Here is an 18,429-nt window from a genome sequence, read left to right as displayed (position 1 = left end):
TATTAAACAGTTTGACAAGAGAACATTTACAAAGATGAACACTAGTAGTCACTTCAACTATTTAGGTTACTATACCCACCCACCCTTACAGATCTTGTCTCTTGGAGCATGTTTAAACAAAAACTTTTACTTGTCCCTTTTGTTTTTTCCCTTGTCAAAGCAAAACGCGTGATGATCAATTAAACGACTTGACACGATTTCACTATTACACTAGTGAGTGTCGGTGCAACAATCCTTAGTTCTTGGTTGGGCTGGCATTTATTTTTGTGGATTTTGTTTTGTTTTGTTGAAATTGGGATGTCAATTAAGTTTAAACAAAAAATCCAAAACAGAGACAAATTTGGGGGTTACCAATAAAATGTGAAAACCTAAATAACACATAACTTTTATATTTTCAATGTTACGTTACAACCTCTAACCTATTGTAATCTTAACCCGCTTCTCAAAAGTTGTTCTTTATACAACAATATTAGGAGATGAAGTTTTAGGCTAAATCACTCGATGAACTAGCCATAATTAGAAAATTGAACTTGTCATCCATGAGAGTCGAACCTGAAACATTTCATTTATAAATAAAGTATAATACCACTAATGGCTACTAAAACACATTTGGCAACATGATTTTAGCTCTATCACACAACCAATCACTTTCATACCATGTTTAGTTACAAACTTTACGTTGCTAGACTCGAATTCTCTTCTCAAGTCTTAAGTACTTATAAACTTTCACTCCTCAATGTTTTCTTGTCCACTAACTACTCTATATATGTACTATTGTACTCATCGAGAAGTAAATCAATGAATCAATGTCAATTAGAACTATAGTTTAGTGATATTTCTCTTTATTTGTAAGAAGGTTTTAAGTTCGATTATGTGTAAGTATGTCATTGTAAATGCATACACAAGTTTGGAAAGAGAAATTTGGATGGTCCCAATTGTCACATGCCAAATGGTCCCCGTCTCACATGCAATTGCAAAATGGTCATCCCAATCCCCCTCCCCTTCCCCAATATGTTGATGGGGTTGCATCATCCAGCATATGAAATAGGACGTATCACTGCCATTGTTTCCACTTATCTGCTATTTTACATGTTTGGTACACATTTCTGCGCCACCTCCATGTTAAGAGGGAGGGGGGGGGGGGTGGGAGGGCATAACCAAACATTTATTTCTTGCCCCACAAGAAAAATGGTGGTGGGGCATTTGGGACACCACATGGAATTGGCAGTTGGGCGGGGGTGGGAGGGCATAACCAAACATTTATTTCTTGCCCCACAAGAAAAATGGTGGTGGGGCATTTGGGACACCACATGGAATTGGCAGTGTTCACTCGGAAAAAATAAATCCGTTGGGAATTTTAGGTTGCACTTAAATACGTTGCTTTCAGTTTCTATCTCTAGGTCTCGATCTCGATCGATCAGTCCTGGTTTGTACTTATACTATGTAAGGATTGTATTGCTTGGTATATCTGTGTATATACCAATTTCTGTTCCACAAATAATCCTAGCCTTCAACTCGGAATCTTTTTAGCTGAGTAAACATTTCTTACGATATAATATTACTTACACGACTGCACGTTTGGTTTTTGTTCTAAAGTTTGATTTTTATCAACTGACAAAAAGGGAATTGTTATTATTAGCACTTCAAAATAGTCATCATGCACTTTTTGCTCTCTTTTGTCTTTAGTCTACAATAGAACATTTGGAGTGCTGATAATAGCTCCGAAAGAAAAACCGTGTTAGTTTTTACAAAACCTATTCAATTTTCACTTGGAGATGGTGTGGGGCGTAGCCATCTTATTTTTTCATTCATGGATTATGGTGGATTGCATTTTGATGGGACAAAATTCCAGCATTAATATATCAAATCCGAGTCATGATTGATGATGATACGGTTATTGCTAAACAAATCCCAAATTAATTAAGCAAATTGGGTCTAGTAATTCATGATTTGGTAAGATGATGATGAGGAAGAAAGTTGAAGGAAAAGGTGATTGTGTTGGTTAATCACTAGATGTGATCATGTGGTGTGTTGGGGAGAGCACATGGAAACAGTGACGAGTGCCGGCAGAGAAACAAAAGCAAAAGTAAAAGATAGCTTCCATTGCCATTGCACTTTGCCAAAAGTAAAAGAAGAAAAACAAAGGTAAAATTAAGTAACAAAAGTAAGAAAACACGACTGCACTTGCTATTTCCTTTCATAACTTAAAGTTTGACACTCATATCACACTATTGCTTGCTTGCTTGTAAGACTCTGGACAAAAGAAAACCCACAAAATCATTCATATCCCTGTAAACCCAAATGCATGCAGAGAGATAAAAAAAAAAAAAGACTCACACTGATGGGAGGAGGAAGATTGACACACAAATGGTAGTTAGAATACCAAGGGATCAAACAGACCGAGACCACAAGGACAACGAAGAAAAATAAATGAACAACGCTTCTGTACCTGCTCCTAAAAATGGCATTGTATTTTCACTTGAAGCAGACCGAGGTTGACCAATAACAGAAGGACAATCTGGGGAGGGAGGGAGGGAGGGAGGGAGGGAGGGAGGGAGAGTGGATTGGACGATATGATGACATGTGTAAATAATGTACACTTGCCAAATTTTTGAAAAATGCAAAAGATTGGGTAGAAAACAATGGAATATGTGGATGGAAATTTGGTAGTACCATATAATTTTGGTAAACTGGAAATATGAGATACTAGCAGGGGTGGCCTCTGCGGCAGGGAAGTGCACCGGAACCTGAAGTTATGGATCCAACCATGGCAGATGACTTGGCTCCCAAGCTTGAGGCTCTGGCGTAGCTTGCTGAAGCTCCAGCTCCAGATGGAGTGAAGTAGGCACCATTGAGCAGCAGGTCTCCTTCTGATCTCCAGTTCCAGTTCTTCCATTCAGTGGTAGCCGTCTCAACCCTCTTGGTAACCTTTACAATGTAATTCATCATCCCAATGATCAGTTATTACGGTGGTAAACATGAACAAAGTGAAACGTAAATATTATTAGTACTGCAATATATACCTCCTTTGCAAAAGGGTTGGTTGGAGCAGCATATCTGTTGCCTTGGCTGTTGATGGTGGGATTTCCACTTCCACCAATGGCATACATTTCCCAGTGAGTGTAGTCGTTGTTCACAACATGGAAATACCCGTGCCTGCACCTGCATTATCACAGTTCATTTCTTATGAGCATCCATACTAAAAGCATCGTACAACAACAACTTGGTATTTTCATATCTGCTGTCAACAAACCAAACCAAACCAACATTGAAGAATAAACTAACTACCTTGGCATTCTTTGGATAAGTCCCTCTCCAAAGTGGTTGTAAGCAATTGTGACTTGCATTTGCTTGTCTCTGGTGTAGCTATCACTGTGGCCCAGCAGCATCACCTGATTTTGATCAATGTCAATATTACAACAAAAAGAATTCACATGGAAGTCAATAGTTGATTCAGAAGCATTTAAACTTCACCTCATTGTGGTGGGTCATGTGGTTGTTGGAAATGGTAATTGCAGTTGAGCCCATGACAGCATCAACTAGACCGTCAGCGCAGTTGGAGAGGGAATTGTGATCAACCCAAATATGGCTTGACCCGAAGATGGAGACAGCATCGCCATCAGCCATTGTCCGCCACCCAAAGTGGGTAGGCGAGCTCCTCACCAAAGCATTTCCTGTGGGCTTGCAGTCGTGGATGTGGAGACCGTGAATGATAATATTTGTAACATATTGGATTGTGATGCATCCTCCGTTAGCAATGTGAACATTGACTCCGCGTCCATCAATGGTCTTGAAGCTGTTCATGATGAGTTCCTGCTTCAACTGTATCACCATGTCTCGCTTGAACACAATCCAGAGAGGCTCGTTCTGGATGACAGCATGGCGAAGAGTGCCAGCCCTGGGGTTAACGGGGTCATCATCATTAGGGTCGGTGACAACATAGAAGCGTCCATCGCGACCACCAATGGCATTCCTGCCAAAACCAATGCCACAGTCTGCGAGGCGCTTGCGGTTTTTGTGCCAGTTGGGATCACAGCGCCAGCAGTCATCGATTGGATTGCCAGTTCCACAGGAGAAGTAGCCCAGCTTCCTCCTCTCAGTGCTGTTTCGGATACTCCTGCAATATCAACAGTGTTTTCTAATGTCAACATTATAATCAAACATAGTTTAAGAAATAATTAAAGTGAAATAGTAATTAGCACTGAGATTAATCTATTGGAGGCAATTTCTGCCTACTTTCTTTCTTGTTTCGTCCTCTACTGTATTTGGCCAAATCCTGAGCACTAGGATGAGGGAAAAAGCCAGTATTTTGTCCATTTCCGAGGACAATTTGGTCTTTATCTCATCAGTGTAACGGATATAAAAACTCCCCTATGATTTTTGTCCAGACACAGAGTTCCTTTGGCAGCACATGGGTAAAAAGTAAAACCTATCACATTGGTAAAAAGTTTTACTATATAAAACCATCAAATTCATGAGGAAGAGAGCGAGGGGCATAAAAGCTTGGGGGGCATAATTTGAACAAGTACGGACGGATCTCACCAGATTTGATTGGCATGAAAGAAAGGGAAAGTATATTCCAAGTGTAACATGGAAATTAATGCAAATTAACACAATGGAATTGAAGGTGACACAAATCAGAGGGACATGGGAAATTCACCAGAATCCAATTAACTTGAGGAATTTACAAAATTAGCAACTGGGTTAAATGTAAATTGGCAATTGGGTCAGTCAGTTTGGTTAGGTCCGAATTTCATAAGTGCACTATTAAGAGCTACCATGCATCACCCACCACCCCTCAATGCACTCAAATATCTACCATTCATACCCAAAAGTAACTAAAAATTATGTTTTTCTTATCCCAGATTACACCATGTGCATGTCCACAGTCAAACATGATCATACGTGAGAGAGAGAGAGAGAGATAGAGAGGGGTAAATAGGTAAAGTTACCCACATGTCAACCATGGAAGCAATCTCTTCTGGGTCTTCAACTGCATGCTTGTTGAATCCTTGGTCATCCTCAGCCACTCTGCAAAAAGAAAAGGAAAAACCCAAAACATTCAATTTCACCCATAAAACCGTTGGATTAGCGTCAATCCGAATATATTTGGCCAATGGGAGAGCGACACGTTTCGGCCGAGGGAGGCGACGAGTTTAGATTAAAAGTAAAGGACAAACGACTGAGGAGAGCAGGATTTACAGCGAGTGTGCGTGTGTGTGTGCGCGCGCGAGTGCAGAGCTCGAGGCCACCGCCACCGTCGAGTGAAAACCGTTAATGGGCGTTTTAGTCGGCGAATGGTGTATACGTGGAATTATAGATACAGGACGAGGGTAGTTCGGGAATTTGAAAAAGGGATGGGAGTCCCAGCCCCAGGGCCATAACATGACGGAATAAACGGCTGAGATCTTTGGATCCAGATCTTGACGGTTGAAATTTTTTATTTTACGGGTTTAGTGTAAGAACAAAACATCATCCACCGGCCCAAAATAACTGAATCGACAGGGCGACGGTTGAGATCCATCCACGTGGACAAGGACGAAGAAGAAAAAGGAATTAAGGTTTTGGTTGGGTACGGACCTGGCTGCCATTGATGAGTCGCTCGAGCTCTGCAACTTGTCTCTTCCTCCATTCCTGCACATTAACAAATTTACCAAAATAAACAAATTTGTAGGAAACTCAAGTACGAAATTTAACCAAAAACCCCCCAATATGTACGGACAACTCCAAGACCTCTCTCGCTCACTAAGTCTGAGCTCTTCCTATGCGTCAATGGAGTCGTCTACAACTCACCCCCCCCTCCCCTCAAAGCTATAGAATCTTAGGATTCTTGGTCCGTACTACAGTTTCTACTAAAAAAACAAAGAATGTAGGTCCAATTTTCCAGTCAGATACCCCCATTGCCACTTTCTCTCACTAAAGTTCACAGGAAATGTAGAGAGGGAGAGAGATAGAGGAAGAGGAAGAAGAAGTGAACCTGTTGCGAGAGATCTCAGACACTGCAGCAGCAGCGAAGTAGAACATGAGAAGCACCATCATGAACGCACCGACCCATTTCTTCTTACTATCAAACACCGCCATTGCAATTGCTATCCCGCTCTCTCCCTCTAAAACTCTCTCTAACTCTCTCTAACTCTGTGTTTCTGTAAGGAGGAGGGAATGTGGGAGCAGAGACACACAAAAGAATGTAGAGTCAGAGAATGGGGAGCTTCCACAAACAATCACTCTCTTTATATAGACACCCCACTTTGTACAATGCACACCCACCCCCTCCTTCCTCCCTTCTAACGCCGTTTACAGTTAACAAACAAACAAACACCAAACACCAAACACCAATTTTCACTGTTTGTTTCTTTTCACTCCCCTGGATTAGGTTCTCTCTAACCCAACAACCAAACAACCCCCACTTCCTGCATTAACTGCCCCACCCCTCCATACTCCCTATTACTGTCCGTCTTGTTTTACTGCCAGGGATTTTCACTTTTCACTGCTCTAACTAACTTTTAACAGCACTTCTCCAGCTCAACGCTTTTTCTTGCCACGTCGGACGAGGCCGTTACGGGAGAGAGAGAGATAGAGATAGAGAGTACGGACGGGGGTCACGGGGACAGACGTCACGGTAATCCGCTGGTTTTGCGCTACGGATTAAGCTAATTCTTTTTATTACTTTTTTTCTGTAACTTTTTAATTATTTTTTAATAATGGCGTGGTTGGGTCGAAATGTAATTTAAGGCGCCAATCACGGCCTTAAGGGCTTTTCCTTGACTACCCCTCTGGGTTTCAACTTTCAAGTGGTTTTTGCTTACAGCTTGTGTACACAACACTTTGCTGTGGAATTTAAGGGATTGTTTGGTGGCAGTTTTATTTTTTATTTTTTTTAATTTCTAAATTTTTATATAATTTAGGCTGGAATTTTATTAGATTTCAGTCTCTTTATTTTTTTTAGTACATCGATATTTTTAAATTAAGGGAAGGGAGAGTTCGGCAAAACCACATAATGTGCATCCTAATTTGATATCAAATTTACCATCCACAAGATTTGAACCTAAGACTTCTCATTTTCAAGTAAGAAGAATACCACCAAACAGTAGTATTGAGTGGCCAGTCTGTTGTTAATATTGAACATGACTATTATAGCTTATTGTGACATTAGGCAACGTGTTTGTTTTTCTTAAAAGCGATTTTACAGAAGAAGATATTGTTCTAGGCTTCTAGCCAAGTTGGTTAATCTCATATTTGCAACATTAGGCGATAAATAACAAAGAAATTGTGTGCATGTTTATACACCATGTTAATATGAAAGCAATGAATTACAAGTTTACAAATTCACAATTGGCATCTTATATATATTCTCATGCTTTTTTTTTGGGATTTAACTAAAACAATCTAATTCCAGGTCTTGGTTATTGAAATGATAATATCAACGACATAACGGTCAAATATTGATGATATAGCGATAAAATATTGACGACATGCTAAATACTGGTCATTTCAGCAGTTAGACTTTGATTTTAGATCATTTCGTGCCAAATTTATTTATTTGTTTTTTTGGTGGTAAAGGCAGTGGGGTTGAGTTGAGATATGATTAAAGCGTTCACATGTAATGCAAAAACTCTGAGTTGGTTTCATATTTGTTTTGGTAGGAGGAGGACAAGAATTGAAGCCATCCATTTCACCTACAAATACTGCAAGAAAAAAGCATTGAAATTTAATGCATGAGAAATTGTCACCAAAACTATGAAATTTTTTGGTACCACAATTAATTATCTATCCCGATCCGATCCATATTTTTCACCTTAAATTCTGAGGCAATTGTTTAGATCCTCTCTTTGAAGCACGCAATTTTTTTATTTTTATCAAACGATGTTATCCACAGTAAAGAGGAGGGGGTGGGCATAGCCTCACAGTGGGCTAGCAATAATATAGTTCAAATTCACCTTTGACGAGAATCAAACCTAAAACCTCTCGCTTACAAGTGAAAAGGAATACTATTAGATCGTAGTAATATTGGGTTTCGAATTGGGACCCTAGAGTGTACTGACGCCTGACGCTTTATACATTAATATGTAGAAAAAAATTTGCTAAATACGTGAAAAGAAAAATATATTTCTATATCAAATACTATTAAAATTTAATATATAAAAAATACACAAACACTATTTAAATATTACCTTTGAAGGGCCAAATATAAAAATAAAAATTTCTTTTTAGATTAGGTTTCCTAATTGAATTTGGATGTTTGTTGGGAGTCTTCTGGGCTATTGCATGGACTTTTTAGTTAAATACGAAATTAACAACCAAAAAAAAAAAAAAATGAAATGAAAGAGCTGCTTTGAGATTCAAACAAGGGCTATTGCATGGACTTTTTAGTTAAATACGAAATTAACAAACAAACAAAAAAAAAATGAATGGAAAGAGCTGCTTTGAGATTCAAACAAGGGACAAGAAGCAAACCACTACGGCTGTTCCACTACGCTAGCTTGCTTTCCGTATCATCTATCTTACTTTGATAGTATTAATAATACAAATAGATATATCAAAAAAAAATTGGGGTCCCAAAAAACTGGGGGCCCTAGACGGTCGCCTTACCCGGCTACCCTCGGGGCTGATCTTGCCCATTGCTCCACCCTCTGTCACGACCACCTGCGCTAAGCAATATTATGTCATTTTTTTTTCTTTTGAAATGAATCCTAAGAATATCATTTTAATTAATAGGAAAAAAGTATCGAGATTCGAGTTTAAAATTTTATTACTAAAATAAATACCACTAAATGAAGAGTTAGTTGGGCAACTTTCCACAAGCACGTGGCCAATGGGCAAACACAGAGATTTGTTGGTTTAATCTAAAGTTTTACAAAGAAATCTCCAAACCCTCTTCAACAACGTAATCTTGAATTCTTGGTACAATTTTTTTTTGGTAATTATAATGTCAACATATGAATCATGCATATGTAAATTTGTTCAAACTGAAAAATATTTGATCCAACAAAAGGAAAAAAGAACTTAGGGATATATGGCCTGAGTACTTATCACAAAGCAGAAGCAATATCTTATGCATGTGAGATAGGTTTTTTTTTAATTTTTTTAAACTGCTGATGTTAAAGTATCGATTCGTATTTGATTAGAATCATTTTATTATTTGAAAATAATAAACTACGTTTATGACGTGTCTTTTGTATCCATAATCTATATATACATAGATATAGTTGCTTGCTGGTTCATAAGTGACGTGATGATCTAATTAGGGTATGAATTTTGCTTGGTTCACAAGAAACAATTAAGTATTTTAGGGCCTGTTTGGTACTTTCCTTGAATCCAACTTTTTAAACTTAAAAACAATTTTCAAGTTTTAGGCCTTAAAAACTTGTTTGGTAGGACTATTTTCAAAAATTGAACTCAAGACTAACTAAAAAATATAATCTATTATCTAAAAACATAAAAAATGAGTTTTTAAACATAAACTTACTCCTTTCTTTTCTCTTCATCCTCCCCTCTCACTCCAAATCTATCTCTCTTTTATTCTTTCTCTCTCCTCTTTTTTTTACCTTTTTTGTCTCTCCTCCAATCCGCTCTCCTCATTCTCTAGGTTCTTTCTCTTACTCATCTTTCTCTCTATCTCGTCTGATCCTCTCTCTTCTTTTTCTTTTCTTCAATCATCTCTTACTTTCTTTCCTCCTCTCTCCTATTTCTTCCTCTTCTGCTACCCCATCTTTTTAAATCTCTTTGTTTAATTTAAGTTGTAAGATTTAAAATTTTTAAATTGCAAACCAATCAAGTTTTTGAGTCTTAAAGAAAATTGTTTTCAAGAAATGTTCTTGAGAAATGTTTTGAGAAAGGATAAAAAATTTCAAATAGGATACTAAACAGGCCCTTACAGTTGAAAAAAAATGTGGATTTTTTTTAAAGGAAAACTAACAAAAAGTCTTTAAAAACTTTAGTTTGAATGAAAAATGACAAATAAATATGTAAGTGAATAGTACCAGGAAAGGTAAAAATGTCCCTTTTAGTTAAAAGTGAACAGTACCGGAAGTATTTAGTTAAAACTCCATTTTTTTAATGGTTCCCATTCATAACAAGGAAACGAGATTTTTTTAATGTGTCCGGAACATGGGACGGGATATCACATGCCATTATACAATTGGAGGGATACTCAAATAAAAATAAAAAAAAAAGTTCTTCTAATTGTATAATAATATGTGAAGTTCTGTCACGTGTTTACATTAAAGTAAAATGACAAAAAAAAAAAAAAAAAAAAAAAGTGATATAAAGTCTATATTGGGTTTTTACTCGGTTAACGACAACTACCCTTATTACTTGCACGCATATGTTCTAATCCCAACTTACCCATAAAAGATTGGAGAGAAATGTTAAGTAGACTTTGTCAAGTGTACTCTTTATGAATTTTCTGTCACCTCACAATTTAACGTGAATTCTCATGTCAATATTATAAATATTGTGTAGAAAACATGAGGTGACAGAAAGTTTATGAAAACTCTCAGAGTCCTTAATATTTCTCAAGATTGGAATGTAGATGTCTAGTCGACCAAAACTGGCTACGTATTTTACAGTTTTACCTATTCACCACAATTGGATGTATTACTAAGTTGAAATGGTAAAAAAGATATGAACAAGTTGGAAATGATCGAATGGAATAAAAAAGCATAAAAGGGAAAAAGAATTAAAGTTAGCGGGTAAGCGGGAACACAAACTTGAATGTTGTTGGACCCAAGAAAATGAGCGAAAGTTTATATTTTCTTTTTCACACCAAATAAAAGGTTTAATTGGAAGAATAAGTTAGAATTTTCGAGCTGTACGTAAGTGGTAGATTGTTTTTATAATTTTTAAAATTTAACCTTTCAATTAATGCACTGTGTTTTGAGCTCAATTTCTCCTTCGTAGTGTCGAGAAATGTAAACCATCGCTTATATTAATTACCTTTTGGGGGCAGGATAATGTTGCCATGCAACAAGCAATAGTGGTTCCCATCATGGCAAACTTGGCACGCCCTTCCATTTTACTGGAGAGGGTTTATGCTCTTACTCTCATCATGCAGTGCAAAAAGGTGGACATGCATAAAAACAGCATCATCAACAACTCCGATGGGCGATGGCAGGTAAAACCAGCACCATTGATTGTATATATGGACCAATCTTGCTACCTCATGGGTTCGTTGCTTATGACTAATGAGCTTTTGACTTTTTGAGTTTACAAGCTTAACTCTATCATTAGCCTGTAAAATAAAAAACTCACAAAAGTCAAGCTAAAATGCTATTTGTGCATATATATCTGTTGGCCCTAAAAACTACCAAGCTTACGTGGCGCACATGCCGAGTAATGAATAAGCTAACTACGTCATTCGGTTGTTTGCGAGGCGTGCCAACTCGTCGGCCGGGCTCGGCCAAGGAGTAAAATGTGTTGATATTGCGTTGAGCGCGTGGCTGACTTCTCGATCTTGCGACTGCTGCCGAGGAAGGAACACTCTCCGCCTTCGGGTTCTAAAGCCTGAAGACAAGGCTACTAGTTCTGCGAAGTTCAAAAATCATCAGCGCCGGATTCGGTCACAATGAACACTCTCGACCTTCGGGTTCTAGAACATGAAGACAAGGTTACTAGTTCTGCGAAGTTCACAAATCATCGGCGCCGGATTCGGGCACAGTGATTATATTGGTAAGAGTATAAGCACACCGAATCGACACCAGAGTATAGGGACACATGTACTCAAAACAAATGTATGTCTTGATCGTGAAAGTGGTTCGGCCGTCAGAATGCCAAACTCTAAAACCTACTTGAGAATACCCAATCATAAACAGCTCCGTGTTCGATGTGCCAAGCCCTAGTAACACCTCACTTCGCCGAGAAGGCTGATGAGATGACCTCTGCCAATAAGGATCCGAGAATCCTTCTCGACCGAGACTTGGATAGATAACTAGTCGACCCTGTTGCAGTGCTGTTTATCCAAACTGAAGGTGCTTCACGGTAGGCTGATTCTACGGCAACAGTGCTATTTATCCAAACTGAAGATGTTCGCCGGTTGCCTCCACAGTTCTGTTTATCCAAATTGAAGGTATGTCGGCGGAAAAAGAAAACAAAAATCTCAAGGTTGTTGAGAGGTTTCACATAGAGCGAGGGTTTGCATAGGGCATTTTGTGTGTTGAATTGGAGAGAGCTTGTTCGATGTCCTCCCTCCCTATTTATAGTAGCCAACCTGCATTGAATCTTAGTCATTCTCGAATTAGAACTCATTTCCCTGATTCAACCTTATCTCGGCCAGTCCTACTCTTACTAGAACTTTGAACCTAACTTGTTATCAGGCCACATTAAATCTCACACCCCAGCATCCTTATCTTGTCGAAACTCCTTCTTGTAATAAGACTCACCCGCATCCCACAAGTTCCTGACGGGATATGGCCAGCTTCGACTGCCAATGAGCTGGATAACCCCCAATGACACCTAAACACGGTATCTAGGTCGAGAACAATTCTAAACTCGGCCCAAACCAGTATTTTTTGGCCCAAACATTGCCCCATCGTTTCTGAGGTCGTCGACGAATACTCCTTAGCTCGAGCATCGACCTTGAAGAAGTGAAATCGACCTAAGGATAATTTCTTGGGAAATACCACCATGCGCATTTATGAGACGTAACCTCACGATCTCGATTTCCCAACTGTCCTGCCACATGTCAGCCCACTGGTTACCCTAACAGCCTTCAATCATGATCCTCGAAAACATGCGGCCGCTGAAACGTCTCTCTTGCACTAAACCCGTCGCAACACGCCATCGTGCATCTTCAAATCGCGAACCTCGGTCTTTCGCCTTGATTTTCTGAGCATGTAGAATGATTAGTAAATCTCCCACTCGATTTTATCCTTGATTTTGAAAATCAAACGTTTAGCCTTCCATCCCAAATGCCTATAAATGCCCGGATCCCTTCCATTCGTACCTTACACTTTCCATATCCCTTGAAATTTTCTCGCCACTTTGTTTTCAAAACCTTTGAAAACCCTGAAAACCTTAAGCTTTCATCTAAAAATTTTTTTAGCCTTCATCAATGGCCTCATTCATCTCAGAGCTCTCCCCTGAGTGCAATAAGTGCAAGGACTTCATAGATCGGAACACCATCAAGACTCTACGTTTCGAGGGCGAACTAAACTCTACTCACCAAATTCTAGGCCCACTCTTCAAAGACACAGTGCCATCATCCATCATCAACTTGTTCAAAAAACACTGCTTGGCAGGTTTACTGCAAGGATTCGACTTGTAAAAGTGGTGCCAAATAAAACCTCAAGGATCCTGGCCTTCGACCAATGCGAACTGGGCGGCCTGGGTTGTACAAATGGAAAAAATCTTCGGTAAGGAGTGGGATGCTCTTGGTATCTATGATACTATTAAGCTCTCGACCATGGAGATTACAATGGATAAAGAACTCCTTATGGAAGCTCTAAGCCTTTGGTGTTCGGCTACCAACACCATGCTCCTTCCTTTTGGCCCTTTAAATTTTACCATCCTCGACATCTCGGCTATCATCGGGACTCCTCATTTTGGCATTCCAGTCGATGCCACCCTTATTGGATGCCCATCAAACCTTGACCTCAAGGCGCTGTTCGATGATAGGGTCGTCGAGGCATTGAGCCAAGAAGGTCAAGAGCCTTCCAAAGAGGACGTTCAGAAATTGCACAAGAATTTTCTAAACTACAACACCCTTATCCTCCACTTTGTTAGTCGAATGGAAGTGAGTCTACAGAAGGGAGAACACAAAGCCTTTCTATTTTACTGGTACAACAAGTTCATCTGTTGTACCAAATCGAATAAATGCTTGGTTGAGAATATGCGGTGGCGGGAGCCCTAGCTAATGGTCACTCTCTGGCGCTTAGTCCAGCTATCCTCGCCAACATTCTACGTTGCCTGGCGGAGACAACCATCAACAAGATCGACCCGCACCAGAATGGACCTTTCTAGGTGTTCCAACTCTGGCTGCAGGTTTATTTCTCCACACTTCGGCCAGAAATCTCCGGCCTCCAGTCTACTGTAGCACTCGGCCTTCAGTTGGCCCCTCGACCAGTACCTCCTCACCGAGCTGAAGAAGTCTTTAAACACCTCTTCGGCCTGGACATCATTTCTGATGACATATTTTTGATATGTCATCATCAAGAATACCCCTATTCCATCATACTTCCCACCTCGACTTGGAGTGAAAGTAAAGATGCTAGTCTTTATCAAAACTGGGGGTCGTTCGTGTTAACTCGTAACCTTCCTCTCGGTTGCGATGCTCGCCGAGCAAGTTGGGAAGTCTACCATCCCATTTTGCCGCCCGACAGCTTGGCCACCTCCAAGGTTGCCCGGTGCCTCTACTTTCTTCCCGCTCCCTTCTAAGCCGATGACACGTCCTGGTTCCTCAGAAAGGGAGTGTAGAGACACCAAGAAAGAATTTCAAGAACGATGTAAGAAATTTCGCATTCGACCAACTGTTCCTGAATCTCTAGGCATTGACACCTTCGACGACTGGTGGGACGAATTACTCACAACTTTTTTGGCACTTCAGTCGAGGTCGTAGTCAACAAATTTTTTGGTGACCGACCTAAGAAAACCTCCGCCCCTGAATCTAAAGAGGCGCCCCAAAGTATACCCTTGTTTCCAACTTTATTCTTTAAACACTTGAACGATTTTACTAACGAGATTTCACTTTCTTAGGCGGTTAGGTACTGAAATAGGCGAACATGGTCGTCCCGGCAGTGGTTAAGAAAAAATTGGCCCATTCCTCCAAGAAATCCAAAGCCGTTGCACAAAATACACCAAGCAAACGGCCTCACCCGAACGCCTAGATGGCTAGTGATGCTCCTCGTCCCCCAAAATATGTCAAGCAATTGGCGAAGAAGGGAGCACGAGAGATTCATGTTATCTCTAGCCATACCACCGGAGCAACTGCTCCGAATGCCTTTCCTCCTACTTCTATTGTTCAGGCCTTAGCGGAGAATAGGTTGTCTTCAACCAGCCCGGTAACCCAAGCTCAACTAGCACTTAAAGTTCCAGAGGTCGTGGTTGAGCTAGTTCCCATACCACTAGTCGACACGCCTGCAGCTTTAGGGCCGACCGTAGAACCTGTATTGGGGAATGCAACCACTTTGATCGGGAAGAATCTCCCCAAGAATCCAAAACAATCGGCGATCATTTTAGAAGAGGTATGACTATGCTGGCCACTCCCTTTACTCATTAAATTCAAAAGTATTAACAACTCTTTTGTTTCAAGATGACAAGAGTGACGAGATTTTACCGGCAAGTCGCTCTCGACCAACCAAAACTCCTTCTGTTGATCATTCTCATGTGTCATCCTGGTTGATTCTCCTGTAACTGATCGTGGGAAAAGGCCCATTATTAAACTTGAGGTGACGTCAGAAACTCCAATTCACCCGCAGGACTAGGACCTCGGCATCCCCTCTCAAGAAGTGACCTCGGCTTTTATAAGGCTCAACTACTTTCTCTTGTCATTGTTGTTATAATGAGTCCGAATTGAGAAAAACAAAATGTCAAGTGCCCAGTTATTCATTTCACCGAAAATTCTATACGCCAAATGGTGTTATTTATATTTCCTGGCCACCTTAGTGGCCATCAAACGTAGATAACCTTCATCGGCCGCGTGAATTAAGAAGCAATTTGAAACATTGGGCTCGGCCGTTAAGCTCTCTAGGTTTAAGCAATGAACCTGGAAACATAACCAAAGTCTTCTCTCGGCAGGTCTAAAGTAAATCCTCTTTGCTACCTTCTTTTACGATTTTCCTTGCGTATACTCTGTTTTCTTGTGCAGCTTTCATGGGAAGTCGAGTTTGATGATTTCCTATCTAGCACTTAAGGAGCGGCTGGTCCTTCGGCAGCTACGATTGAGCCCGCCAAATCAACTGTTCTTGTTTGGTTGCAGGAGCTTTTGTCTCTCTCAGCTTCGCAAGTCCTCGAGCATAAGGGCATTGATTCAGTGGGTGCATGTCTGAACGATATTGGAGCTGATGGTCCATTGAGCGCCGAAGCCATCATTCAAGCGTCGTCCACCCTGGAACGGACTCAAGAATATTTCAGTATTTTCGAGAAAGCTCTTCGGGCTGACGATGACTTGAAAGCTGCAACAGCCGGTCAAGATGCTCTTCGTCCGAAGGTCGAAGTTTTAAAAGTGAAAAAGGAAACCCTGGCCGACCTTGACCGTCAAATTGCTGAACTTCAAAATCGAAGGTCGGCAATTGCTTATGAGCTTGAGAAAGATTTTGAGTCGGGCGGCAAATCTTGCTTAACTGAATACGCGGTGAGCGTGAAGCGAGTTAAGTAGCTAAAGATAGACAAGAAGAATTGGCAAGCTAGGGTCACGATAGGCGAGGTGAGGTGGTTGGATCTGAAGGCTGTTCTTGAATCTCTTCTTCCTTCGTCATCCTAGAATTATTTGATTGTAAACTTGTTCGACCAATGAAATGAACTTAATGAAATAAAGTGAACTTTTATTCTCGCATCTCCCATGTGACTGGATAGTATTTCTTTAAAAACTTTCCATTGATTGGCAACTTGTGAACAATACCGGTTTGGTCTTTAAGATGGTATACCCCATTGCCGATGACTTTATGAATAACGAATGGCCCTTTCTAATTCGGCGACCACTTGCCGAACCTGGGGTCTTTAATACCTACAGGTAGCACGGTTTTCCAAACCAGTTATCATTCGCCGAAAGTTTTTTGCTTAACTCGTTGATTATATGCTCGCTCGGTGATCTTCTTTTGAGCCACTAATAAGTTATAAGCATCAAGCTGAGCTTCTTCTAAGTTTTTTAGTTCTTGTCTCATGGTTTGACTGTACTTGGCATTGAACAAACTACTTTGTTCAATTATTCACAACGAGTTTATACTTCGCTTGACAGGCAACACTGTGTCGTGTCCATAAGTCAGCACATATGGAGTCGTTCCGGTGGCGGTCCACAGAGAGGTTCGATAAGCCCATAACACTTCGTTTATCCTTAAGTGCCACATGTCTCGCATTTCTTTTATCATATTTTCAAGAATACCAATAAGAACCTTGTTACTTGCCTCGGCCTATCCATTCGCCTGCGGGTAGTATGGCATAGATTGCCCGAGTCGAATCTTTAGACTTGCCGTATAGTCCTTAAATCTGTCGGATGTAAAGATCGTACCGTTATCTGTTATGATTGTTTCTGGCACGCCGAATCTAGTCACAATGTTTTCTTCAACGAAGCTACAAACCTCCTTAGACGTTAGCTCGGCATATGACTTGGCTTCGACCCATTTGGTGAAGTAGTCCGTTGTAACAAGTATCCACTCGTGTTTGGTTGCACCAGAAGATGGTGTGATTTTACCGATAACATCCATGGCCCATCCTCAGAACAGCCATGGTTTGGTGACCGAATGTAATGATTCGGCCGGTACACTCTGTATAGGCCCATGGATTTGCAATTGTACACAACCTTTTGCGTACTCAGTACAATCCTTTGGAATACTCGGCCAGAAATAGCCGTGCCATCGAAGTAGCCAACGTATTTTTCGTCCAGATTCGTGGGCTCCGTAAATTCCTTCGTGTACTTCTACCGTGGGCCGAGGCACAACAACAGTAACCCATCCTCGCCTTTTCGATACAACTCATTCTAGTTTAATACGTATTTTGTGGCATGAAAGCTTATCCGTCGGTCATGTTTTCGTTAGGGTTATCAATATATCGCATAATCATCCCTCTCCAATTGTCTGGTAGTGCCTCGACGGCACAAACCTCAATAGTGTCCTTTTGTTCTAACAACGAAGGCAAAGACATGACTCGTGTACAGATCACGCAATCACGTTGGAGAACTTGCTGATTAATCAAGGCCGAATGTGCTTGTCGTGACATAGGTATTTCTCGGCCTAATTTGCCCCTATGAATTGGGCTCCGGAGGCTATTTGAGCCAGTTCGTCGGCGTCAGTGTTATGAACTCGTGAAATGTGTTTGAAAGTTACACCGTCGAAGGATTCGGCCAAATAGCTAGCAACCATGTGATAAGGCGCTAGAGTACAACTCATGCAGCGAAATGTCCCGTTGAGTTGATTAATGACAAGTTCAGAGTCACCAAGAACAAAGACATGAGTTCCCGCAAATCATGCAGCACACTGAGGCTGATAACAAGGGCTTCGTATTCGGCCTGATTATCTGTACAATCAAAATCGAGCTTGAGAGAAAAATACCAACGATTATGAGTGGGGGATTAAATAACGATCCCAATGCCAGTCGAGACTAAAGTACTGGAACCATCAAAGTACTTCGTCCAGTAATTATCACATGTTTGTATCAGGCCGATGTCAACGTCATTGCCCCCGAACTCATACGAGGAAGGGTGTTGGGCCAAAAAATGGACCAGAGCTTGACGTTTGACAGCTTTCTGGGGTACATATTGCAGGCTGAATTCAGAAAGGGCCA

General features: G+C 40.6%; 1 protein-coding gene across 1 annotated transcript; it reads right to left on the bottom strand.

Annotated features, from left to right (window-relative positions):
* Positions 1-2,165: 2,165 nt before the first annotated feature.
* Positions 2,166-6,257, bottom strand: LOC103402329 (probable pectate lyase 8). The gene is made up of 7 exons (XM_008341066.4): positions 5,978-6,257; positions 5,581-5,634; positions 4,957-5,031; positions 3,475-4,117; positions 3,289-3,392; positions 3,024-3,162; positions 2,166-2,928 (listed from the first exon to the last, which is right to left on the bottom strand). Exons 1-7 carry the CDS (start codon positions 6,079-6,081, stop codon positions 2,707-2,709), a joined length of 1,341 nt encoding a protein of 446 aa, XP_008339288.3. The 5' UTR covers positions 6,082-6,257; the 3' UTR covers positions 2,166-2,706.
* Between the last annotated feature and the right edge of the window lie 12,172 nt (positions 6,258-18,429).

The sequence above is a fragment of the Malus domestica genome, chromosome 16, assembly GCF_042453785.1.
Source record: "Malus domestica chromosome 16, GDT2T_hap1".
NCBI lineage: Eukaryota > Viridiplantae > Streptophyta > Magnoliopsida > Rosales > Rosaceae > Malus > Malus domestica.
Note: the sequence above shows the minus strand (reverse complement) of the source record. Positions and strands in the feature narration are given on the sequence as shown.